A 19,391-nucleotide genomic window follows, 5' to 3' on the forward strand; every position below is an offset into this window, starting at 1 on the left:
TTGTGGCTTCATTATCACATTTATTGCAGTCACAACATCTTGAGTGATAATGCAGCATGTAGACAACCCAACGCCAAACAGGTGCGAGAGAGACCTATATTCAAGATTTGTTGCCAATCTACAAATACAGATTGCCACACAAACCTCAACAGGAACTGGTTTTCTGTATCTGGTAGTCTAACGAGTCAGCCAGGGCCGGAGGATGTCACATGGTTGCATGAGTGTGCCTCTTCGCATCCTGAAATTTTGCAGCCATTCACGATCCGTCCATGTATTATTGATGTATGTCCACCAGCCATGACTACATGGGTATGCCCATATGCTCCTTTAGCAATATATGTAGAGAAAATAAATGTCATCTTATTAATCTAAGTGAAAATTAATGACATTTTGTGGATGTCAGAATACTATAAAATAGGACAAAACTGAATAGAAAAAAATAATCAAAAAAACAGTTTAAGAAAACTTAATATAGCCAACTTTTAAGTAAATACTAAAAACGTATACAGTCCGAAAATGGGTATTGTGTAAAAAAAAAAAAAAAAAAAAAAAAACCTGCAATTTTCTTTACATTGTGGCTACATGCATGACATACGCACAGTTGAGGTATATCCATTCCACTTTCTCACACATACCCATAACATGCAATCAATTTACATGACCATAAATGTTTTAAGGCAACACGATGCAAAAGAGGGTTAAACATTTGTGAAATGCTGATAAGCTATAGTGATCAGATAAGTGATAGATATGCGAATAACTGTGAACATACCTGATAGATCATTGGTGACACATTCTGTGGGTGAGCACATCATGGCACCTCGCAGTGAAAGCGCGCCGCCTTTTCTGAAAATGTCGAAACAAGTGCATGGCAATATTGTTGTTCCGATGAAGCCTTGATTCCCGCTCAAACTGATCAATTAAAATAACGTGATTAGAAAAAAAAGCCACAGTAAGCCCGCAAAGCTGTTGTCCATCCATCTTGATGGATAACCGACTGGCCGCTATAAGCAGAACCCTAGAACATAAACAATGCACTTTGACCAATGAGGGGACAGTTTACTCAAACGTGACTTGCGTAAACACATTTTGGTCCGTTTGTAAATGTTGCCTTGTGAAAGCGATCCGAACCAAGGAGAAAATGCAACATTGTAACAATTTAGTCCCCGTTTCGGGACGAATCAAACGGTCTACAGGCCTGAAAGCGCCCTTAATTAGTTCATTTTAATCCATTAATGAAAAGGTTCTTGTGCAATGTGGATAGGTGGGCTTCACAACATCTGTTTATGGCAGGGAAGGTCAATGTTATAAAAATGAATTGTATCCCCAAATTTAATTATCTACTACAGTCTCTCCCTCTAAAAGTTCCCCTTTCTTATTTTAAACAATTTGATAGACTAAGTCTTTTATTTGGAATGGTAAATTACCTCTGTTGCATTTCAGTAAGTTACATAGACCAATTTACAAAGGACGCTTAGGCCTCCCCAAAATGTAGTTTTATTACTATGCTTTTAATCTCAGTCACCTGGCCCATTAGTCTCTTCTAGAACATTTGAAAATATAACAAAGCAATTTGGGATTTCTAGGTCTCAATTTTTCAGGTATTTACAGTTGCGCCATCTACTTTGTACTATTTTTGGTGGTAGTACACAGCCCCCTAAAGCTGCAGACACCCTCTGTATGGTGCTCACAGCCTTTGGAAAGGGTCATGAAGCGTCAGTCTATTATTCCTCGTTGATTCAGAGTCTTGGTGACAGGGTCTTAACTGCTCTTAAGAGGATATGGGAAAGAGATTTGAACTTATGTATTGGTTGATAGGGAGTGGGAAAGGATTTAAATTTTTTTTAATTATGTCTAGGGATGCAAGGGTATGCTTTATTCAGTTTAAGATTTTGCATAATTTCCACTGGACTCCCTCTAGATTGTTGAGGCTTGGTTTAAAAGACAAACCTACCTGCTGGCGATAGAAGTTGGAGGATGGAGACAATTCAAGAATTCTGGGTAAGAGTCCAGAATTTTAACTGTGAGGTTTTAAATTCTCAGATTTCATTCTACCCCAGACTATGTACACCGATCAGCCACAACATTAAAACCGCCTGCCTAATATTGTGTAGGTCCCCCTCATGCCACCAAAACAGCGCCAACCTGCATCTCAGAATAGCATTCTCACCACAATTGTACAGAGCAGTTATCTGAGTTACTGTAGACTTTGTCAGTTTAAATTCTCTGTTGACCTCTCTCATCAACAAGGCGTTTCTGTCAACAGAACTGCCGCTCACTGGATGTTTTTTGTTTTTGGCACCATTCTGAGTGAATTCTAGAGACTGTTGTGTGTGAAAATCCCAGGAGATCAGCAGTTACAGAAATACTCAAACCAGCCTGTCTGGCACCAACAATCATGCCACGTTCCAAATCACTGAGATCACATTTTTGCCCCATTCTGATGGTTGATGTGAACATTAACTGAAGCTCCTGACCCATATCTGCATGATTTTATGCACTGCACTGCTGCCATATGATTGGCTGATTAAATAATTGCATGGATGATTGTTGGTGCCAGATAGGCTGGTTTGAGTATTTCTGTAACTGCTGATCTCCTGGGATTTTCACGCACAACAGTCTCTAGAATTTACTCTGTGTGATGCCAAAACATCCAGTGAGTGGCAGTTCTGCGGATGGAAACGCCTTGTTGATGTCCAAACTGGTTCAAACTGACAAAGTCTACGGTATCTCAGATAACCGCTCTGTACAATTGTGGTGAGAAGAATACCATCTCACAATGCTATTCTGAGATGCGGGTTGGCGCTGATTTGGCGGCACGAGGGGGATCTACACAATATTAGGCAGGTGGTTTTATGTTGTGGCTGATTGGTGTATATTGGGTGATGGGCCGGTCATTAAAATAAGTGACAAAAATACTAAAAATCTGGGTCCAAACCAGTGTAATGATTGGCAGACAGATAATTCTTAGAGGATGGAATCAGTTTGTGCTCCCTCATTTCAAGAATGGTTCATCGAATTGGGGAGAGTGGCGGCATTTGAAAATATGTAATTTTAAACAGCTTGGCAAAATAGACACGCAAGAAATGGCACAGGTGTCTGGCCTTTCTGGAGGGCTCTCAGTGAGGACCATGTGGAGAGAAACAGAATTGTGGTTTTAATTGTAAATTCTATTCTTTGTGAAATTCTTTTCTCTTTATTGATTTTTATATTTTGTTCTCAAATATTTTCTTTTGTTTGCTTAGATGTGTGCTTGGTGTAATTCATGCTTTGATTACAGGGATACCTGTTGAGGGGCAGGGTGGAGTTGGGGAGGGGGATATAATGGGAGTTAAGTTGATTCTGTGTGTACATGTTCTGTTTATTCCATATTTTACATAAGAATCAATGATGTTAATAGCAGAAATATTTTGTTTGTATCTTGAAAATGGCTAGTTTTATTTTCAGTTAGTTTCAGTATGAAGGCCCTTTCACACCGAACACAATGCGAAAAAGTGAGAAGAATAGCAGACAAATGACCCATTCACACCAAGAGTGTCGCGAATACCCACCGTTACCAGCTTATCGATAGGTGACACTAATCGACAGTCAATTTCACTCATTACGGTACATTAATTGATGGATGAGAAACTACTTGACAAGTTTGCAAATCAACCATGAAATCACAGTATGAGAGATTCTACAGTGAGCTGATCGAAGAAAAAAAATATTTGAGACACTTCACTAAGTTGACGGGCAGTATGAACATCATGTACACTGCAGTCTGAGGGGCAATTCGATGATTATCTGCTGATTGGATTCAAATCCACTTTTAAAAGCATTGTGGTCTGTTGTAAATGCAGGATGTGGAGTCTTACATCCATCGCTCAGGACGGACGGGCAGAGCTGGGCGAACTGGTGTCTGCATCTGTTTCTACCAGCGCAACGAGGAGAACCAGCTGAAATTTGTGGAGCAGAAAGCGGTAAGACGCCTTTATCGGTTCACGCTACTGTCATGTACAATCATTTCCTGAACATCACGTGAGCTTTAATGCCTGTGTTCATCTCCATCAGGGCATCACATTCAAACGTGTTGGAGTCCCTACAGCCAATGACATCATCAAATCTTCCAGTAAAGATGCCGTGAGGTGAGACACGGGAAACTCTTAATTTAAATGAATTACATCTCAAATGTTGCTTTAAACTGTGACAACAGAATTTCAGGTGCTAATAATAATGTTTAGAGGTCCAAAGTTCTTGTCATTTCATCTACAATAAACATTATATAATATGGAATGATACTATAAAATGAGTTGATGCCAGGAAAGAGTGTTTATGAGTGTGGACTGCGTCTGTTACGAGCTACGTTTAAATAGTCATGTGAACAACCTCATAAAACAAATCTTGCAAGAGCCACATCGGGCACCGAAGAGTTTCTGTCATCATTTCACCCGTCTCATGTGTGTTTTTATTCGTCACAGGTTTCTGGACTCTGTCCCAGCGGCAGCAGTTGAATATTTCCGCCAAGCGGCAAGTGAGCTCATTGAGCAGCGGGGGGCGGTAGAGGCGCTGGCCGCGGCGCTCGCTCACATATCAGGAGCTACGAGTCTGGAGCAGCGATCGCTAATCAACTCTGACGCTGTACGTCACCCCGCACAACACATCTTTTGTGGAAATAGTGCTGATGTTTTGAAGTCAGTCTGAAATCAAAAGTGATTCATCAGTGCACTGGTAACACTTTACAACAAGGTTGTATTTATGAACATTAGTAAATTCAAAGGCATCATGCATTAGTCATGCCGATCAGTTTTATTTGTATAGTGCTTTTTACAATACACTTTGTTTCAAAGCAGCTTTACAGAAGTGCATGTATCAGTGTCTTTAAACCCACATTGAGCAAGACAAAGGCAACTGTGACAAGAAAAGAAAAACCTCCATAAGATGTTAGTTAGTGGTGAGAATAAACATTGACAGGAAGTAGACTCAGCTGAGGGTTCCTCTCTGGCTTTGATAAAAGTGTAAATGCCCATATGATTTCACTATATGGTGGAAGTAATACAAGTCATATATTCACTGATTACATAAGTGATGCAATTTTTCAATTTAAGAGTAAGGCCGTTTTTTAATACTGTAATGATAACGATTAAATTGCAAGGCTATTAATTAAAAGTCTCGTAGTCCATCCTAAAAAGTTTTCAGAGATGTAGGCAGCACTTATTAATCTTTGTTAATGTTAATTTATGAAAATGCATGAATGTTCATTTATAGTTCATAATGCATAATATATACAGCTTTAATTAAAATAAAAAAATTGTTTTATTAATATGTGCCAAAAAAGTATTATTGTTGGTTCATGTTAACAAAACCTTAATGTCGTGTTACCTCATTTATTACAATAAATGTTCAAAAGTCTGCATACCCTTAGTTCTTAATACTGTGTATTGCCCCCATTAGCATCAATGACAGCGTGCAGTCTTTTGTAATAGTTGTCTGTGAGGCCCCAAATTCTTGCAGGTGGTATAGCTGCCCATTCGTCTTGGCAAAATGCCTCCAGGTCATGCAAAGTCTTTGGTCGTCTTGCATGAACCACACCTTTGAGATCTCCCCAGAGTGGCTCGATGATATTAAGGTCGGGAGACTGTGATGGCCACTCCAGAACCTTCACCTTTTTCTGCTGTAACCATTGGAGGGTCAACTTGGCCTTGTGTTTAGGGTCATTGTGGTGCTGGAATGTCCAAGAGCGTCCCATGCTCAGCTTTCATGCAGAAGAATGCAAATTATCTGCCAGTATTTTCTGATAACATGCTGCATTCATCTTGCCATCAATTTTCACAAGATTCCCTGTGCCTTTAGAGCTCACACACCCCCAAAACATCAGTGAGCCACCACCATGCTTCACAGTGGGGATTGTATTCTTTTCACTATAGGCCTTGTTGACCCCTCTCCAAACATAGCGCTTATGGTTGTGACCATAAAGCTCTATTTTGGTCTCGTCACTCCAAATTACAGTGTGCCAGAAGCTGTGAGGCGTGTCAAGGTGTTGTCGGGCATATTGTAACCGGGCTTTTTTGTGGCATTGGCGCAGTAAAGGCTTCTTTCTGGCAACTCGACCATGCAGCTCATTTTCGTCGTATTGTGTTTCTTGAAACAACCACGCTGTCTTTTTCCAGAGCAGCCTGTATTTCTCCTGAGGTTACCTGTGGGTTTTTCTTTGTATCCTGAACAATTCTTCTGGCAGTTGTGGCTGAAATCTTTCTTGGTCTACCTGACCGTGGCTTGGTATCAAGAGATCCCTGAATTTTCCACTTCTTAATAAGTGATTGAACAGTACTGACTGGCATTTTCAAGGCTTTGGATATCTTTTTATATCCTTTTCCATCTTTATAAAGTTCCATTACCTTGTTACACAGGTCTTTTGACAGTTCTTTTCTACTCCCCATGGCTCAGTATCTAGCCTGCTCAGTGCATCCACATGAGAGCTAACAAACTCATTGACTATTTATACACAGACACTAATTGCAATTTAAAAAGCCACAGGTGTGGGAAATTAACATTTAATTGCCATTTAAACCTGTGTGTGTCACCTTGTGTGTCTGTAACAAGGCCAAACATTCAAGGGTATGTAAACTTTTAATCAGGGCCATTTGGGTGATTTCTGTTATCATTATGATTTAAAAGGAGCCAAACAACTATGTGATAATAAATGGCTTCATATGATCACTATCCTTAAATAAAAGACTTGGATAAGAGTTTTTTTTTTTTGCATGATCAGTCATATTTTCAAAATCAATGCCAGAATTTCATAATTTCTGCCAGGGTATGCAAACTTTTGAGCACAATTGTATCATTGTTAGTTCATGATACCTAATGCATTACAGTAAATATAAACAAATGGAACATTAGAATAAAGTGCCCTGGTAACACTTTACAATAAAGAAAAAAATATATATTTTCATAGTCTTTTATCAGCATGTAGTAATTTGCTCCCCTCTAAAATGACCATCAAGCCCCTCTTATTTTTCAACCACAGTTTTACAAAATAAAGTATTTCTCGTTAAATATCCTTTTTTGAAAATGTGTCATTTTGGAAGTAAAATGGGTTGAGAATGCCGTTTCATGTTGGCTTGAAATTTCAGCCATCATTTTAAAGGGGATCTTTTATTACAACAAAACCCAAAACTATTTTGCATTTTTTTTAATATATTTATACAGTTGTAACGTAAAGTGCCGAATTGTTCATGTAAAGAATCACATGAAACTGTGTGGCTCAAAACTGTACATAAGTTGGGTTCTGAACAAATATGGCTTGACAAACATCAAACACTGATGATACATAACATGAACAGGTCTGCACATCTACAACTGGTTTAACAGATGCTCTAGTTAACAACACACTGCTGACTCTGTCAATAGGTGTTGTGTAGATTTTATAGAGTGATTCATTCGAAATGGCCTTTTCTGGACACTGCTCATATAATCACTGTATTTATCAGATCTGTTATCATTGTAGTTAGATTTTAAGAGCAGACCTTTGAGTAATAGAGTTTTCTAGACGGACAGCTGTTATGAATGTTGTTTTCTATCTGTGTCACGTGTTCTCTCAGGGATTTACCACACTGATCCTGAACTGCTCTCAAGAGATGCATAGCATGGGTTATGCGTGGCATGGACTGAAGGAACAGCTCGGAGAACAAGTCGAGGACCACATCAAACATATGAACTTCCTGAAGGGCAAGAAGGTGTGACCGTCACTCGAATGATAAACGTACTTTATTAAAACATGGTGCATTTATGTGATGAGATTTAGCCGGACTAAAAGAGGATTTTAGGACAATATCTTTACAGTCGAGTTAGTGTTGATGTTTACTATGATTACTGACAAACCAGTACATCATTATTTATTTCTGGGTGAATGTCATGAGTCATATTTCATTTGAAAATCAAAAGACTAAAAGTAAAAATGTATTTTATATAAAAGGAAGCCTATTTTCCAGACCATTTAAGATTTTTTTATTTTATTTTTTTTATTGTGGCATTATCATGACAAAACACATTTTCACCCCAAATTCTCAATGCTGTAATGCAAAATGGTAATATTTGTTGTACTGCCTTTATTCATATTTTGAATATGAGTCTCTTATATTTGAGTAAAGTCTTTGTAACAGCAATTTTGTTAGTGTAATACAGCAAAAAATGCTATTACAGTAATGAGAATGAGAATAAAAAAAATGTCTGGATACATTACAATAATGAGTGAGGGTTTTTTTTTTTTTTTTTTTTTTTTTGCAGTTTTAGGGAAATGTTTTTATTTTCATGAAAAGGGCACAATTTTCTTTTAGCAAAATATTATTTTTATTATTTTGAGGTGAAAATAGACCTGAATATGTTTTTGTGAGATTCGCCCATTTACTCAAATTTCAGAAATATCCATCATCCATTGACAAGACTGTGGGTAGATTTTGGACCTGACTGAAATATCGGCGGGTATACAAGTCTGTCATTAAGATATCTGTAGTTATTGACTTACGATAAACCGATATACCGATTAACAAGCCAATATCTGCCCAATAACAAATCAACCTGCTATCAAGTTGTTGTTTTTTTTTTTTTCAATTTTATGCAAATTTCAGTAAATATTGTATAAAGTTTCATTTTTCTTTTTAGAAATTGTGAACATTTGATTTGCTGTAGTTAAATTGTATTATGTATATTGGCATTTAAATTGGCCATCCAGCTGTCTAGATATCGATAGCGGCATCTGCGATTGAAAGGAGCACTATTATTAACACTGTTTCTGTGTATGTTTGTAATGTTTCTGGTCTCACTGTGTCTCTCAGGGAGTGTGTTTTGATGTTCCTGCCAGTAAGCTGAAGGAGATTCAGGTATGAAGATGTGCTCTCATGTTTGGAGTCGTTTGTAAAGTGACTCCAACAACATGTCTGTGCATTTGACTAAATGATTTGAGTTTTGAGTATCTTCTTTTCCAAGCCACTCTGATTTGTTTCGAGTCGCTCTGTGGCGTCGAGTTTCACTAATGGACGCTCATGAACAGACGCATGATAAACGAGCTGTCAGAGGGGGTTTGTTTGCTGATTCTATTGTTTTGTTGGGGTCTCTGCAGGACAAATGGCAAGATGGCCGTCGCTGGCAGCTGACCGTCGCTACAGAACTGCCAGAGATGGAGCAGAGCGTGCGTCACAGCGGCGAGAGGTTGGCCGGCGGGTTTGGTGGTCGCGGTGGAGGGGGACGCCGCTCGTTTGGCGGAAACTTCAAAGGCAGCAATGGTTTCAGCAGAGGAAGAGGACGAGGAAGAGGAAGAGGAGGCGCTCAGAAACGAAGCTTCAGTCAGGCCTTTGATTATTGATCGATTGTTGATCATGTTGCGTTGGACTGTCAGACTCATGTTTTTACTGCCATTTGATAAATTCCCATTCGCTCGGTTCTCGGGCGTTCAGAACCATGAAACATGCAGATTGCTTATGCTTGCAGTTGTACTATTTATATGACGAATCCTGTTCGCATTAAAGTGGTCTTACAACTAACACACTGTTATGCGTTTGTCACCCACTGGTGAATGTTTCTCTTAAAAATAGTCATTCATAAAAAAACATTCTGGAGTCATTTGTTACATTGAACTGAATGCAGCAATTAATGCAAGTATGGGTTCATGAATGATTGACATTTGTTCTGTTTGTTGTTTTTTGTTTTTGTTTTTTTCATGAATGAGGCCGTTTCAATAACTGGATAAAGAAAATTAAGGGTTTAGAAATTCCTACATATATCAAGAGCTTTAATTGTGTTCAGAATCAAGTTTCACAGTGCACTCAGTAGTGTCCATATGCTTTATCTTCAATTGCACTACTACATAAATACAAAATAGATGCAACAAGCCGTGAAGTGTGGAGTCCGGGTCCCTCTGATGCTTTAGACATATTGAGCTGAGGAAGCACAGTGAATATTACAGTCTGTATGGAGGGAATAACCAGATAATTCCATCGTCTCACCTGAAAACAGACGTGTACATGTTAATAATGAATATATTACATTTTAAGCTGCCTTGTATCTAGTAAGGGTGGAAAAAATTGTCAAATGATTTTGTTCAGTATAAGCTTTTTCTTTTTCTTTTTTTTTTTTTTACTTCAGTGAAAGTGTTAAGTTTTAGTCGTGACACTTGTGTGATGGCTATAAATTCAGTAATGGTTGAATCTTACAGAGACAGTCCATCCACATTGAGTTTGCTGGTCTCCAGCTTCTGTCACTGTCATATAATGGACTCCGGTGCTCAAAGTTCTTCAGATGATCCACAATCTGCAGATACAAGCACACCAACATTCATCTGATGCCTCACAGTTGGTAACTAGAGAAAGAAAGTTCAAGACTAACTTTGCCTGACTATGCCTGGTCTGAAGCGTTGATCATAAGACAGCTGGCAGACAGATACAGAAGGTAAAGTATGTCAGAACAGTCTGAAAAGGTCTGTTCTGTGTTTGATGGAGGAGTTACAGAAAGACATTTTGCTCTTGGGTTTGGCCTGTTTCACACCACACGTGAAACAACAGCTGCAACGGCAGGCTTGCGTTGAGTTTTCACACTGACAGCATATCTGTTGAGGAACAGCTGCAGCTCAGTAGATGAAGTTACTGTTTACAGACAAACGTTCTGTGGCAGGACTTCCGGGTTCATTTGCCACCCCAGAAAATTACTGCTATCAAGGGGCGCTTTGTTCAAACTGAGCTGAAAATGCCCAAAAAGTGCTGTTTGTGGACAAAAGTAAATAAATATTGAAGATTTTAGCTAATTTACATTTTCATCAGAATCAGTGAATCGGGACAAACTAAGGATTTGACAAAGATTATATTTCACAGATCACCATCATTGACATCTTGACTGATCTAATAAAAACCATTTGCCCCGCAGCTGATGTTGATAGCCTATATTTGAACTTTTCATGAAGGAATCCAACTATGTTAGATCTAACGGGATGAACTGAACTCCGTCTCCACTGCCACAGCGTGTTCTGGCTGTTTGTGAATGGATATGCAAATACAATAATGTACTACTTCTAATAAAGTAACTTGTTTAATCCTAATCGGCTGTTATTAATTTTGAATCGTGAATAAGTCAAATATTTTAAGTGGATCAATTATTTAAGCAATAAAGATGCATATTGCATGTCTGATGCGGGGATGCACTGATACCACGTTTTCTCTCCCGATACTTGATACGGATCAGATATTGCCCGATCTGATAGCAGGTGTCGTTTTCTCTCCTTTCTATATATATATATATATATATTATATTATATCTATAGCTCACTGTGTAGAACTCTATGTGTAACCTATTCTTTGTTTCATTATAAGATAAAGAAAAACTGTTGCTAACTAGTCTACTGATTGATGCAGCAGCAGCTAAATCAACAGTTATTCCAGTGAAAATCTTCAGTGCAAAAGAAGCCAGTTTTCTTTGCACCATTTTTTTTTTCTCTACATTATATGTGGGCTCAAGTGGATTCAGATCTCTTTTTTTGGTATACTTTGGTTGTGATAGGAAATCAATGCACTGCTATGAGTGTGTACAATAACAGAGTGGTGCTCATTCACTCTGAAGCATGAAGTCTAAATTTACAGAACACAGCCTGCTCCATCCAGCTGTGTTTAAACACAAGAACGCACCATCATCTTGTGCTGTCTGCTGTTAGTAGATGTGGTTTGGTCTCTGTACAGCTGGAGTTGCACTTAATGGCCCTTGCTGACTGAGACTCACAAAAACATGAAGGTGGTGCTTCAACCTTGAATTCCTCTGATGGTAGGAATATTCCTTATTACGTTCAGGGGGCATGATTCATTGCATTACATTATTCACAGGGAATTAACACATTAAATCTACAGCCCTAATTATAATGCAACTGCAAAATGTTTTCAGCTGAGTTCAGCGTGTGCTGTGTGGGAACAAATTAAGGCTGTCAAATTAAAATTCTAAGATTTGTTGAATTTAAGATAAAAATGCACATTTGAATGCTAAAATTAACAATTGAAATTTGAATGTGTGCCAAGCACTGATGATGACGCATTATTGGGCTAAAACAGACATTACGAATAAAACAGAACAGTGTATCGAGACACGTTTTAAAAGGCTGAATTTCCCTTTAATTTGACAGTGTCTAAAAAAAGCATCGTTATTGCACAAGATGCTGAAAAAAATGCGAGACACAGCGCAACAGTTAGACTGGTCCATCTAGCGCATGCTTACTTAGAAAAAAACTGACGTGTTTGGAGTGACCACCCCCAAAGGTGGTCTTTGCTGTTGTGTCTTGATTCCTTGCAACTATATTTCTATTATAACTATTCCTATACAACTGTATTTAATTAAATACACTGTGGTACCACCAGTATTATGAAGCTTGAGTCTGTGGTAGTACTTTAGCACTGGAATAGGCTACTGTGCAACACTAAGTTAACATAGAACCGTATTTTGAAGCGTTTCTTTTCTCATTTTACTCTATTATAGAATATAAACTGGCTAATCTTTTGACTTTATGTTCTTTGCAATAAACAGCCACTATAACACAGTGCTGATTGGTTTATATTGATTTGTTGTGGATGTAGGAGACAACGTCAATTAAAAAAATCAAATGTCTTGTAGATTTTTTCACCTACCTGAAATAATGTCTTTAAAATTCAAATATAATTCGAATTTTGGAAATATTTCTGCGAAAATTTTAAATGTAGTTTCTCAGCCCTGTTGAGTAAAAACAGATAAGCAAAACTAGAAAGTATAGATGGTAAAAACAAAAAGATAGTACAAACTGTACTTGTGTAATTTCTGCTCGCACAGTGTGTATGTTGTGAATTTAGGTGCTCAAATAAATATACACAGCTTTCCATAAACAGCCCTTAAGGATAAACAAACAAACAAACAAAAACCATTAACCAAACTTTGAGCACTAACAATATGATAATGTCTATCAGAGGACATGTGCTGTCTAACTTACCTTCAGCACGGCTTCTGTCTGTTCATGCTCATCGCTTTTGGTCAGCGGAAGTCCTGTACAGGTAATTAGTCATTTTAAACCTTAACTAATCTTAACTACAATCCACAAACTAGTTTGTATTGTATGTTTTCTCACCCTGTGCTGTGGCGCTGATGTTTGATTGGTGGTCCTCAACACCTCTGGAGACAGGATCTTTTCTCAAGACGTCTGCTGTGGAGCACTCGCGATCATCTGTGAACTTCCAGAAGTTCTCTGTTCTCACACAGGACAAATGTGTCTCAATGTGGAAGTTAGTTTTCATTTTTCCTCCCATTTTTGGTTCAAATTGAAGTTCTTACTGTACCTGTAAATCTCTCCAGCACTATGTTTCTTTGTGTTGGTGGTGGAGGAGATCTTGATTTAACATGAGAATCCAAACTCCTCATTGCTGACCACAAACATCAGATCAGAAAATAAATCAAGAACATCAATTCAGAGACCAATATAAATATTATTGAATTATTCAATCTCAATTTAACTAGGAATCAAGTTCATGTTCTGCAAAATGTGTTATTGATAATAATCCAGATAAAGGGATCCTAGTCATATTAGGTGACAACTTGTATGTCATTTATGTCATTTATTACACTTTAGGTCTTGTGTATATGTTTTAAAGTAACTGCATGTAATCTGTAATTACACTGTTGTACCTACTGTTGGAGACATGCAAGTGTAAATTGTAACATACTATTTGCATGTTTTTATTAGTGCTGTCAGTCGATTAAAATATTTAATTGCAATTTGAATGTGCTGAAATTTAACTCCATATATACTTCTCCTGGCAAAATGCATTTAGTTCCTTCTTAGAAAAGAAAAGGTAACGACTATGTTTTATTAACATTTTCCAAAAAAAAAAAACCTTCCACAGTATAAAGACAGAAATGCACTAAATTAGCACCAATTCAAGTACCATTAAACATTTGAGAGGTTGATGAAGTGAAAGAACTAGTCCCCACTGGCTGGGTATCTGTTGCAATGCACATTTAAATCTCTTAAACCCTCATCCTCCACAGTGTTAATTGGTCAGCAGTCTGTCGGTATCTACTTTGCTACAGCAATCGTGAAGCCGCAATCACATGATTCACACCACTTTGAACTTCTCTTTCGCAGAGAACATCTTGTTTTGCTTCTAGCGCTGGCACTGCCCACGTAATGATACTTCATCCAATTGATTCTGGCAGGACGGAAGCGCAACATGTGAATGCAGCTTTTTAAGTTGCTGCAAGTGTGATAGTCTACAGACCTTTCACGGGAGAACTCCAACAAGCTAGCGGGCCGGGGCGGTCCCTTATCAGCTCACGCCATGTATCCTGTGTTTGGCTTTTAGGTGATAGTTAACATTTGAAATGCTTCTGGGATGCAAAGTACATTATTTTTGTCACAAGTCCCATCTGGGTTTGTTTTGTAAGAGGTCCTTTCTCCTTCATTTGATCATTATTTCACCAGGTTTTGTGTGTGATTACCTCTGCGTCTCTTGAGCATTTTGCTGTGTGGCAAGAGAATATAAACTCTGAAAGCGTTGTGACCTTTCTTCATGCTTTTGTCTTGAAGCTCTTTGACATCTGGCAGTGAATTGAGCGCACAGCGGAAGTTTGCTTTCCATGTTTTGGGATCAGGTTTGTCTATGCCAGGTTTATATCTCCCTACAATAAATGAGAGGAGAGATGATGTGCACATGTCAGCAGTACCAGTTTCAGGATAATTGTCCAATTGACAATTGTTTTTTTTTTTTTTTTTTTTTTTTTCATCATCTTTTAACTGCCTTTCTAAGTACTCTAAATATGTATATATATATATATAAAATTGTAATTGGACAGTGACATGCTATACTCCATCTGAAACTATTTTAAACAACATTATTAATTCTTGCATAGTTACTATGCATGCAGCTTTTATGACATGGAATATTTGTACATTTCAGAATTCATTTGTCACACCACAGGTCCATTTTAAATGAACTAGCGAAGGCAAAAATGTGTTTAAAAGTGTTGACAATCTTTAAAGAATGGTGGCCCAAGATATACACTTTCTTTTATCCATTCATATAACTTTTAAACTGATTTCTTAATGTTGATTACATGGAAATGGTGTGTGTCAACTTGTGGTAACACTACACATTAATGTGCACAATAATGTGATGTAGCCTACATTAAAGGGGTACATTGATGACTAAAGTAATTTACAAATGCATTATGAATCATTGATACACAGTTATAACAACATGAAAAAAGGTCGACTTTCATGCAATACTTGCCAGATATTTAGCATTTTAACTTCTGGACATGTTCTGGATGTTATAAATGCTTAATAAATACACTTATTCATGCTATAATTCAAAAACATAAAATACTCTAATTCAGTTCCTTGTCACATTGATGTCAAAAGAATGGTACTACTCCGAGTGCTGTCCCAACATACCTAGTCCTTGTTACAAAAACACTTTTCAGCTCTTCATGCTAATTCACAACAGATATAATTTAATGAAAGCCTGATGACCATTAAACCATACTGAACTTCATGTACATTAATAAATGCTTCATGTTTGTCGACTTTACCTTTTTATAGGTTACGAATGTTGAATAAGTGATATTAAGCATTTATATCATGTACTATAAAATGGCTCAGTATTTAGCAGGAAATGCATGAAAGTCACCCTTTTTAAGCATGTTGTTATAACCAAATATCAATGATTTATAATGCATTTGTAAATTAAATATTAGTCATTAATGAACCCCTTTACAAACCCTTAACAAAGGGACCACTCATGTAAAGTGTTCCCAAGTACATCATTTTCACAAGTTAACTAAAATGTTGAAGATATGACATGATTAGAAAGCTGTAGGTCAGGACACTTGAAGATGAAAATCATGGTCTTCTCACTGATTTTGTGTCTAAGTGAAACATGTTTCTTGTCCACTTTATTTGTTTAAAGCAGTCTAAAGTCCTCAAAGTCAGCGTGTGATTGAATATTTTAATAGGCAACAGTATTTCTTTATTTTCCTGTGCTGTAATGGACTTATGTCTGAATGTCACCTGTGTGAATCGCCCAGTTCCTGAACAGAGTCGCATCCTTCTCGATGTTCCAGCCATGTCTGGCTGCATGTTTCCAGGGAATCTGGAAAACTCTGGCAGACTACACATGGCACATACAGTATATACATACTCAAATAATCTCTCTAGTGGTAAATTAATTTGCATTACACTTCAACAGCATGTGATTGGGTCAAACTTCAGGGGAAGTTTGAATACTTGATGTACTGAATCAATCAAACAATACCAATTTGGACTATTCTTTAACCAGTCTCATAGTCTGGTGATCTTACCTCATCCAGCCATATGACTCCTGGATATGTGCCCGACTCGATCTGTTCCTCTAACCACGGCCGCAAGCGCAGGCGTCCCTGATGCATCCTTCACTCCAGAGGAACAGAATTCTGCTAGAAGCGCTGTGCTGATTTTGCTCCTTTACAGTATGTTGCCTTCAATGTAAGTGTATCATCAGCTTCAAACAGTCAATATGTTCTGCAGAGCAGCAATGAAGATGACAGTTGACTGAAATCACAGAACTGAAATCAGTGTCAGTCAGTCACTTCAGCAGCTCGTTCAGTGAAAACACACTCTCTGCCTCAACGTTCGCTCAAATGAACCTGCACCAACAGGTTTGGACAGTTTCAAACAGCAGGAGAATTTCTGTGGTACTGAGGGACGCCCCCGCTATGGTTCAAAGCCATCTGATTTCATTTCACTAATCACACTGAAACAAGTAAAACACTGAGAAGAGAATAGTATATTAAGGAATAATGAATACACATGGCTGTAAAAGTAGTTTATATAAGGTAAATAAGGTAAATAGTAAAACTAAAATGCCCAAACTAATAACCCTCTTTGTGCAGGTAAATACTTTTTTGAGATTTTTTTCAGTGTTACAGTGACAGATGGATAATTTGAGTTAATTATCTGATTACAATCAATTGTGTATTCTGTGTAATGTTGTAGTCACTCTTTGCTGCACCCTGTTTCCTGTGAACTTTAATTTTATTTTCCAATGGAACAAGTATCAGTGTGACTCTTTTCATGTCAAGTCAAGTGCAAATATCTGCCTAATGTACAGTATCAAGGCGTCCAGCCAATAAACAAGAAATAAATATCAAGACAGTTTTAAAAAGTGTCTATTTCTAGATGGTAAATCTCAAATATTTAGGTGATGTTAATCTTATGAAACACATTAGTTTATACCGTGAAATTTTCGTAGAAAAACTGTGTGTTAAAGTTGTGAAAAGTTATGATAATTAAATGAATTATACTATAAAGTTATATTTTGCGGAGTTGTGGGACTTTCCTGTAATGCTTTTTTTTTTTCAGAAAATGGTTGTTGTTGAATCAGTGTCATGATAAGATAAGATACAGTACGATAAAACTTTATTGATCTGTTGTGGTAAATTGAAGCGCTGCAGCATTGAACACAACAATCGTGACAATCGTTTCTATCAAACACACAACACTGAACAACAGCTTCAGATAAACTTTAAGTAGGATCATCATAACCATTTCATCCTCATGCATCACTCAGTGCAGTTATTTGTATTTTTTATACATTTACTCATTTACACACGTTCTCATGGAAACACTCAGCTCATTCTTTAACAAATACAGAATGAATGAATTTTGTGCTTTCATGAGAACTATGAAAGAACTGGTTCTGTCGGGGCTGTGGCCTGATGGGTAGTATTCATACTGCCCTGCAATGAGCCATGGTGCTCTTGTCGGCAATGCAAGTTTGAATCCAGCTTGTGACATGAGCGGACCAAGTATCGGCCTCCTGCACTCTTGATACAATCCTATAAAAAATGTCACTAAGCAGTTGTGTTCATGTTGTCAATGGTATTGTCTGGGAGGTATTTTGGTAAAAAAAAAAAAAGAAAATTGTATTTACTTTATTACATTTTTTTCCCCTGCACCTGTACTTCTTGTTGTATTCATACATTGTTGGATCTGTGTAATTTTGTACATCTTATTGAATATTTATGGAAACTGTTCTTCAATAAAAATAAAAAAATCCACAGTTTTAGCACAATGTGTGGACTTTACCGTATTAAAAATTTCCAACTTGTATTAATGTTACATTAACAATCAGGAACGACTTCACCGTAACACCATCTGACCAGTTTACGGGACAAATCGCATCCTTAAGGCTATTGATTCGATTCGGGAAGCATAATTTCATATTTAAAAACGGGACGATCCCATATTTAACGAGACAGGTGGCAACACTACCTGGAGGTCTAATACATTCTCATAATCAAAGTGTGGATGCGAAAAGTCGTGAGTTTATCAGGAGAAATTGTAAATTGGGAGTACAGGGGGCCTGGGTAGCTCAGCGAGCAAAGACACTGACTACCAGCCCTGGAGTCACGAGTTCGAATCCAGGGCATGCTGAGTGACTCCAGCCAGGTCTCTTAAGCAACCAAATTGGCCCAGTTGTTAGGGAGGGTAGAGTCACATGGGGTAACCTCCTTGTGGTCACTATAATGTGGTTCTCACTCTCGGTGGGGCACGTGGTGGGTTGTGCTTGGATGCCGCGGAGAATACCATGAAGCCTCCACACGAGCTATGTCTCCGTTGTAAAGTGCTCAACAAGCCATGTGATAAGATGTGCGGATTGACAGTCTCAGATGCAGAGGCAACTGAAATACGTCCTCCGCCACCCGGATTGAGGCGAGTCACTACACCACCATGAGAACTTAGAGTGCATTGGGTATTGGGCATTCCAAATTGGGAAGAAAAGGGGAGGAAAAAAAATACAAATTGGGAGCACAGTGGGAGGATGGGTGGAAAAATGGGAGAAACACGGTACAATCGGGAGTGTTGACAGGTATGTCTGTCGGTCCTCACAATGCTAGTGTCAAGTGCCAAAATTTTGAAGCTCCAAAATCCACATAGAGGAAGCATAAATGTAATATTGTAATATGAAAAAAAAGTAATATGACTCCAGTGGTTAAATCCATGTGTTCAGACACGATATGATAGGTGTGAATGAGAAACAGATCAATATTTAAGTCCTTTATATCATAAATTCTCCTCTCTGCCCAGTAGGGGGAAATATGCATGAAGAATGTGAATCACCAAAAACAGAAGAAGAAGAATGTGAATGTAAAACTGAAGTGGAGATTGTAAAGTAAAAAAAGACTTAAATATTGATATATTGTTCTCACCCACATCTATCATATCACTTAAGAAGATATGGATTTAACCACTGGAGTTGTATGGATTACTTTTATTTTGCCCTTATGTGGATTTTGGAGCTTAAAAATTTTGGCACCCATTCACTTGCATTGTATGGACCTACAGAGCAGAAATATTCTTCTATAAAGCTTCATTTGTG

The 19,391-nt window shown here is 37.8% G+C and overlaps 2 protein-coding genes across 3 annotated transcripts in view; one reads left to right on the top strand and one right to left on the bottom strand.

The window, feature by feature from the left end:
* Positions 1-9,521, top strand: part of ddx21 (DEAD (Asp-Glu-Ala-Asp) box helicase 21) — a 53,179-nt gene extending 43,658 nt beyond the window's left edge. For both annotated transcript variants that reach the window (XM_051651145.1, XM_051651146.1), the window contains exons 11-16: positions 3,843-3,962; positions 4,054-4,127; positions 4,461-4,620; positions 7,584-7,718; positions 8,817-8,861; positions 9,101-9,521. In XM_051651145.1, the coding sequence (XP_051507105.1) occupies positions 3,843-3,962; positions 4,054-4,127; positions 4,461-4,620; positions 7,584-7,718; positions 8,817-8,861; positions 9,101-9,343 (777 nt within the window). In that variant the 3' untranslated portion in view covers positions 9,344-9,521. The remainder of the gene's footprint in view (positions 1-3,842; positions 3,963-4,053; positions 4,128-4,460; positions 4,621-7,583; positions 7,719-8,816; positions 8,862-9,100) is intronic.
* Positions 9,522-9,655: 134 nt separating this feature from the next.
* irf1a (interferon regulatory factor 1a) lies at positions 9,656-16,599 on the bottom strand. Its single transcript, XM_051651172.1, has 8 exons — positions 16,333-16,599; positions 16,043-16,142; positions 14,473-14,652; positions 13,314-13,397; positions 13,106-13,222; positions 12,971-13,023; positions 10,191-10,287; positions 9,656-9,983 (listed from the first exon to the last, which is right to left on the bottom strand). Exons 1-8 carry the CDS (start codon positions 16,417-16,419, stop codon positions 9,904-9,906), a joined length of 798 nt encoding a protein of 265 aa, XP_051507132.1. The 5' UTR covers positions 16,420-16,599; the 3' UTR covers positions 9,656-9,903.
* Positions 16,600-19,391: the final 2,792 nt, after the last annotated feature.

The sequence above is a fragment of the Myxocyprinus asiaticus genome, chromosome 23 (assembly GCF_019703515.2).
Source record: "Myxocyprinus asiaticus isolate MX2 ecotype Aquarium Trade chromosome 23, UBuf_Myxa_2, whole genome shotgun sequence".
NCBI lineage: Eukaryota > Metazoa > Chordata > Actinopteri > Cypriniformes > Catostomidae > Myxocyprinus > Myxocyprinus asiaticus.

Excerpts from the sequence above, each read along its gene's own strand:
- irf1a (XM_051651172.1), bottom strand. The coding sequence starts at position 16,419 with ATGCATCAGGGACGCCTGCGCTTGCGGCCGTGGTTAGAGGAACAGATC. Across the intron at positions 13,398-14,472 it reads AATGCTCAAGAGACGCAGAG|CAATGAGGAGTTTGGATTCT; the intron begins GTAATCACACAC and ends GTTTGTGGTCAG. Across the intron at positions 10,288-12,970 it reads AGACAGAAGCCGTGCTGAAG|ATTGTGGATCATCTGAAGAA; the intron begins GTAAGTTAGACA and ends TTGTATCTGCAG.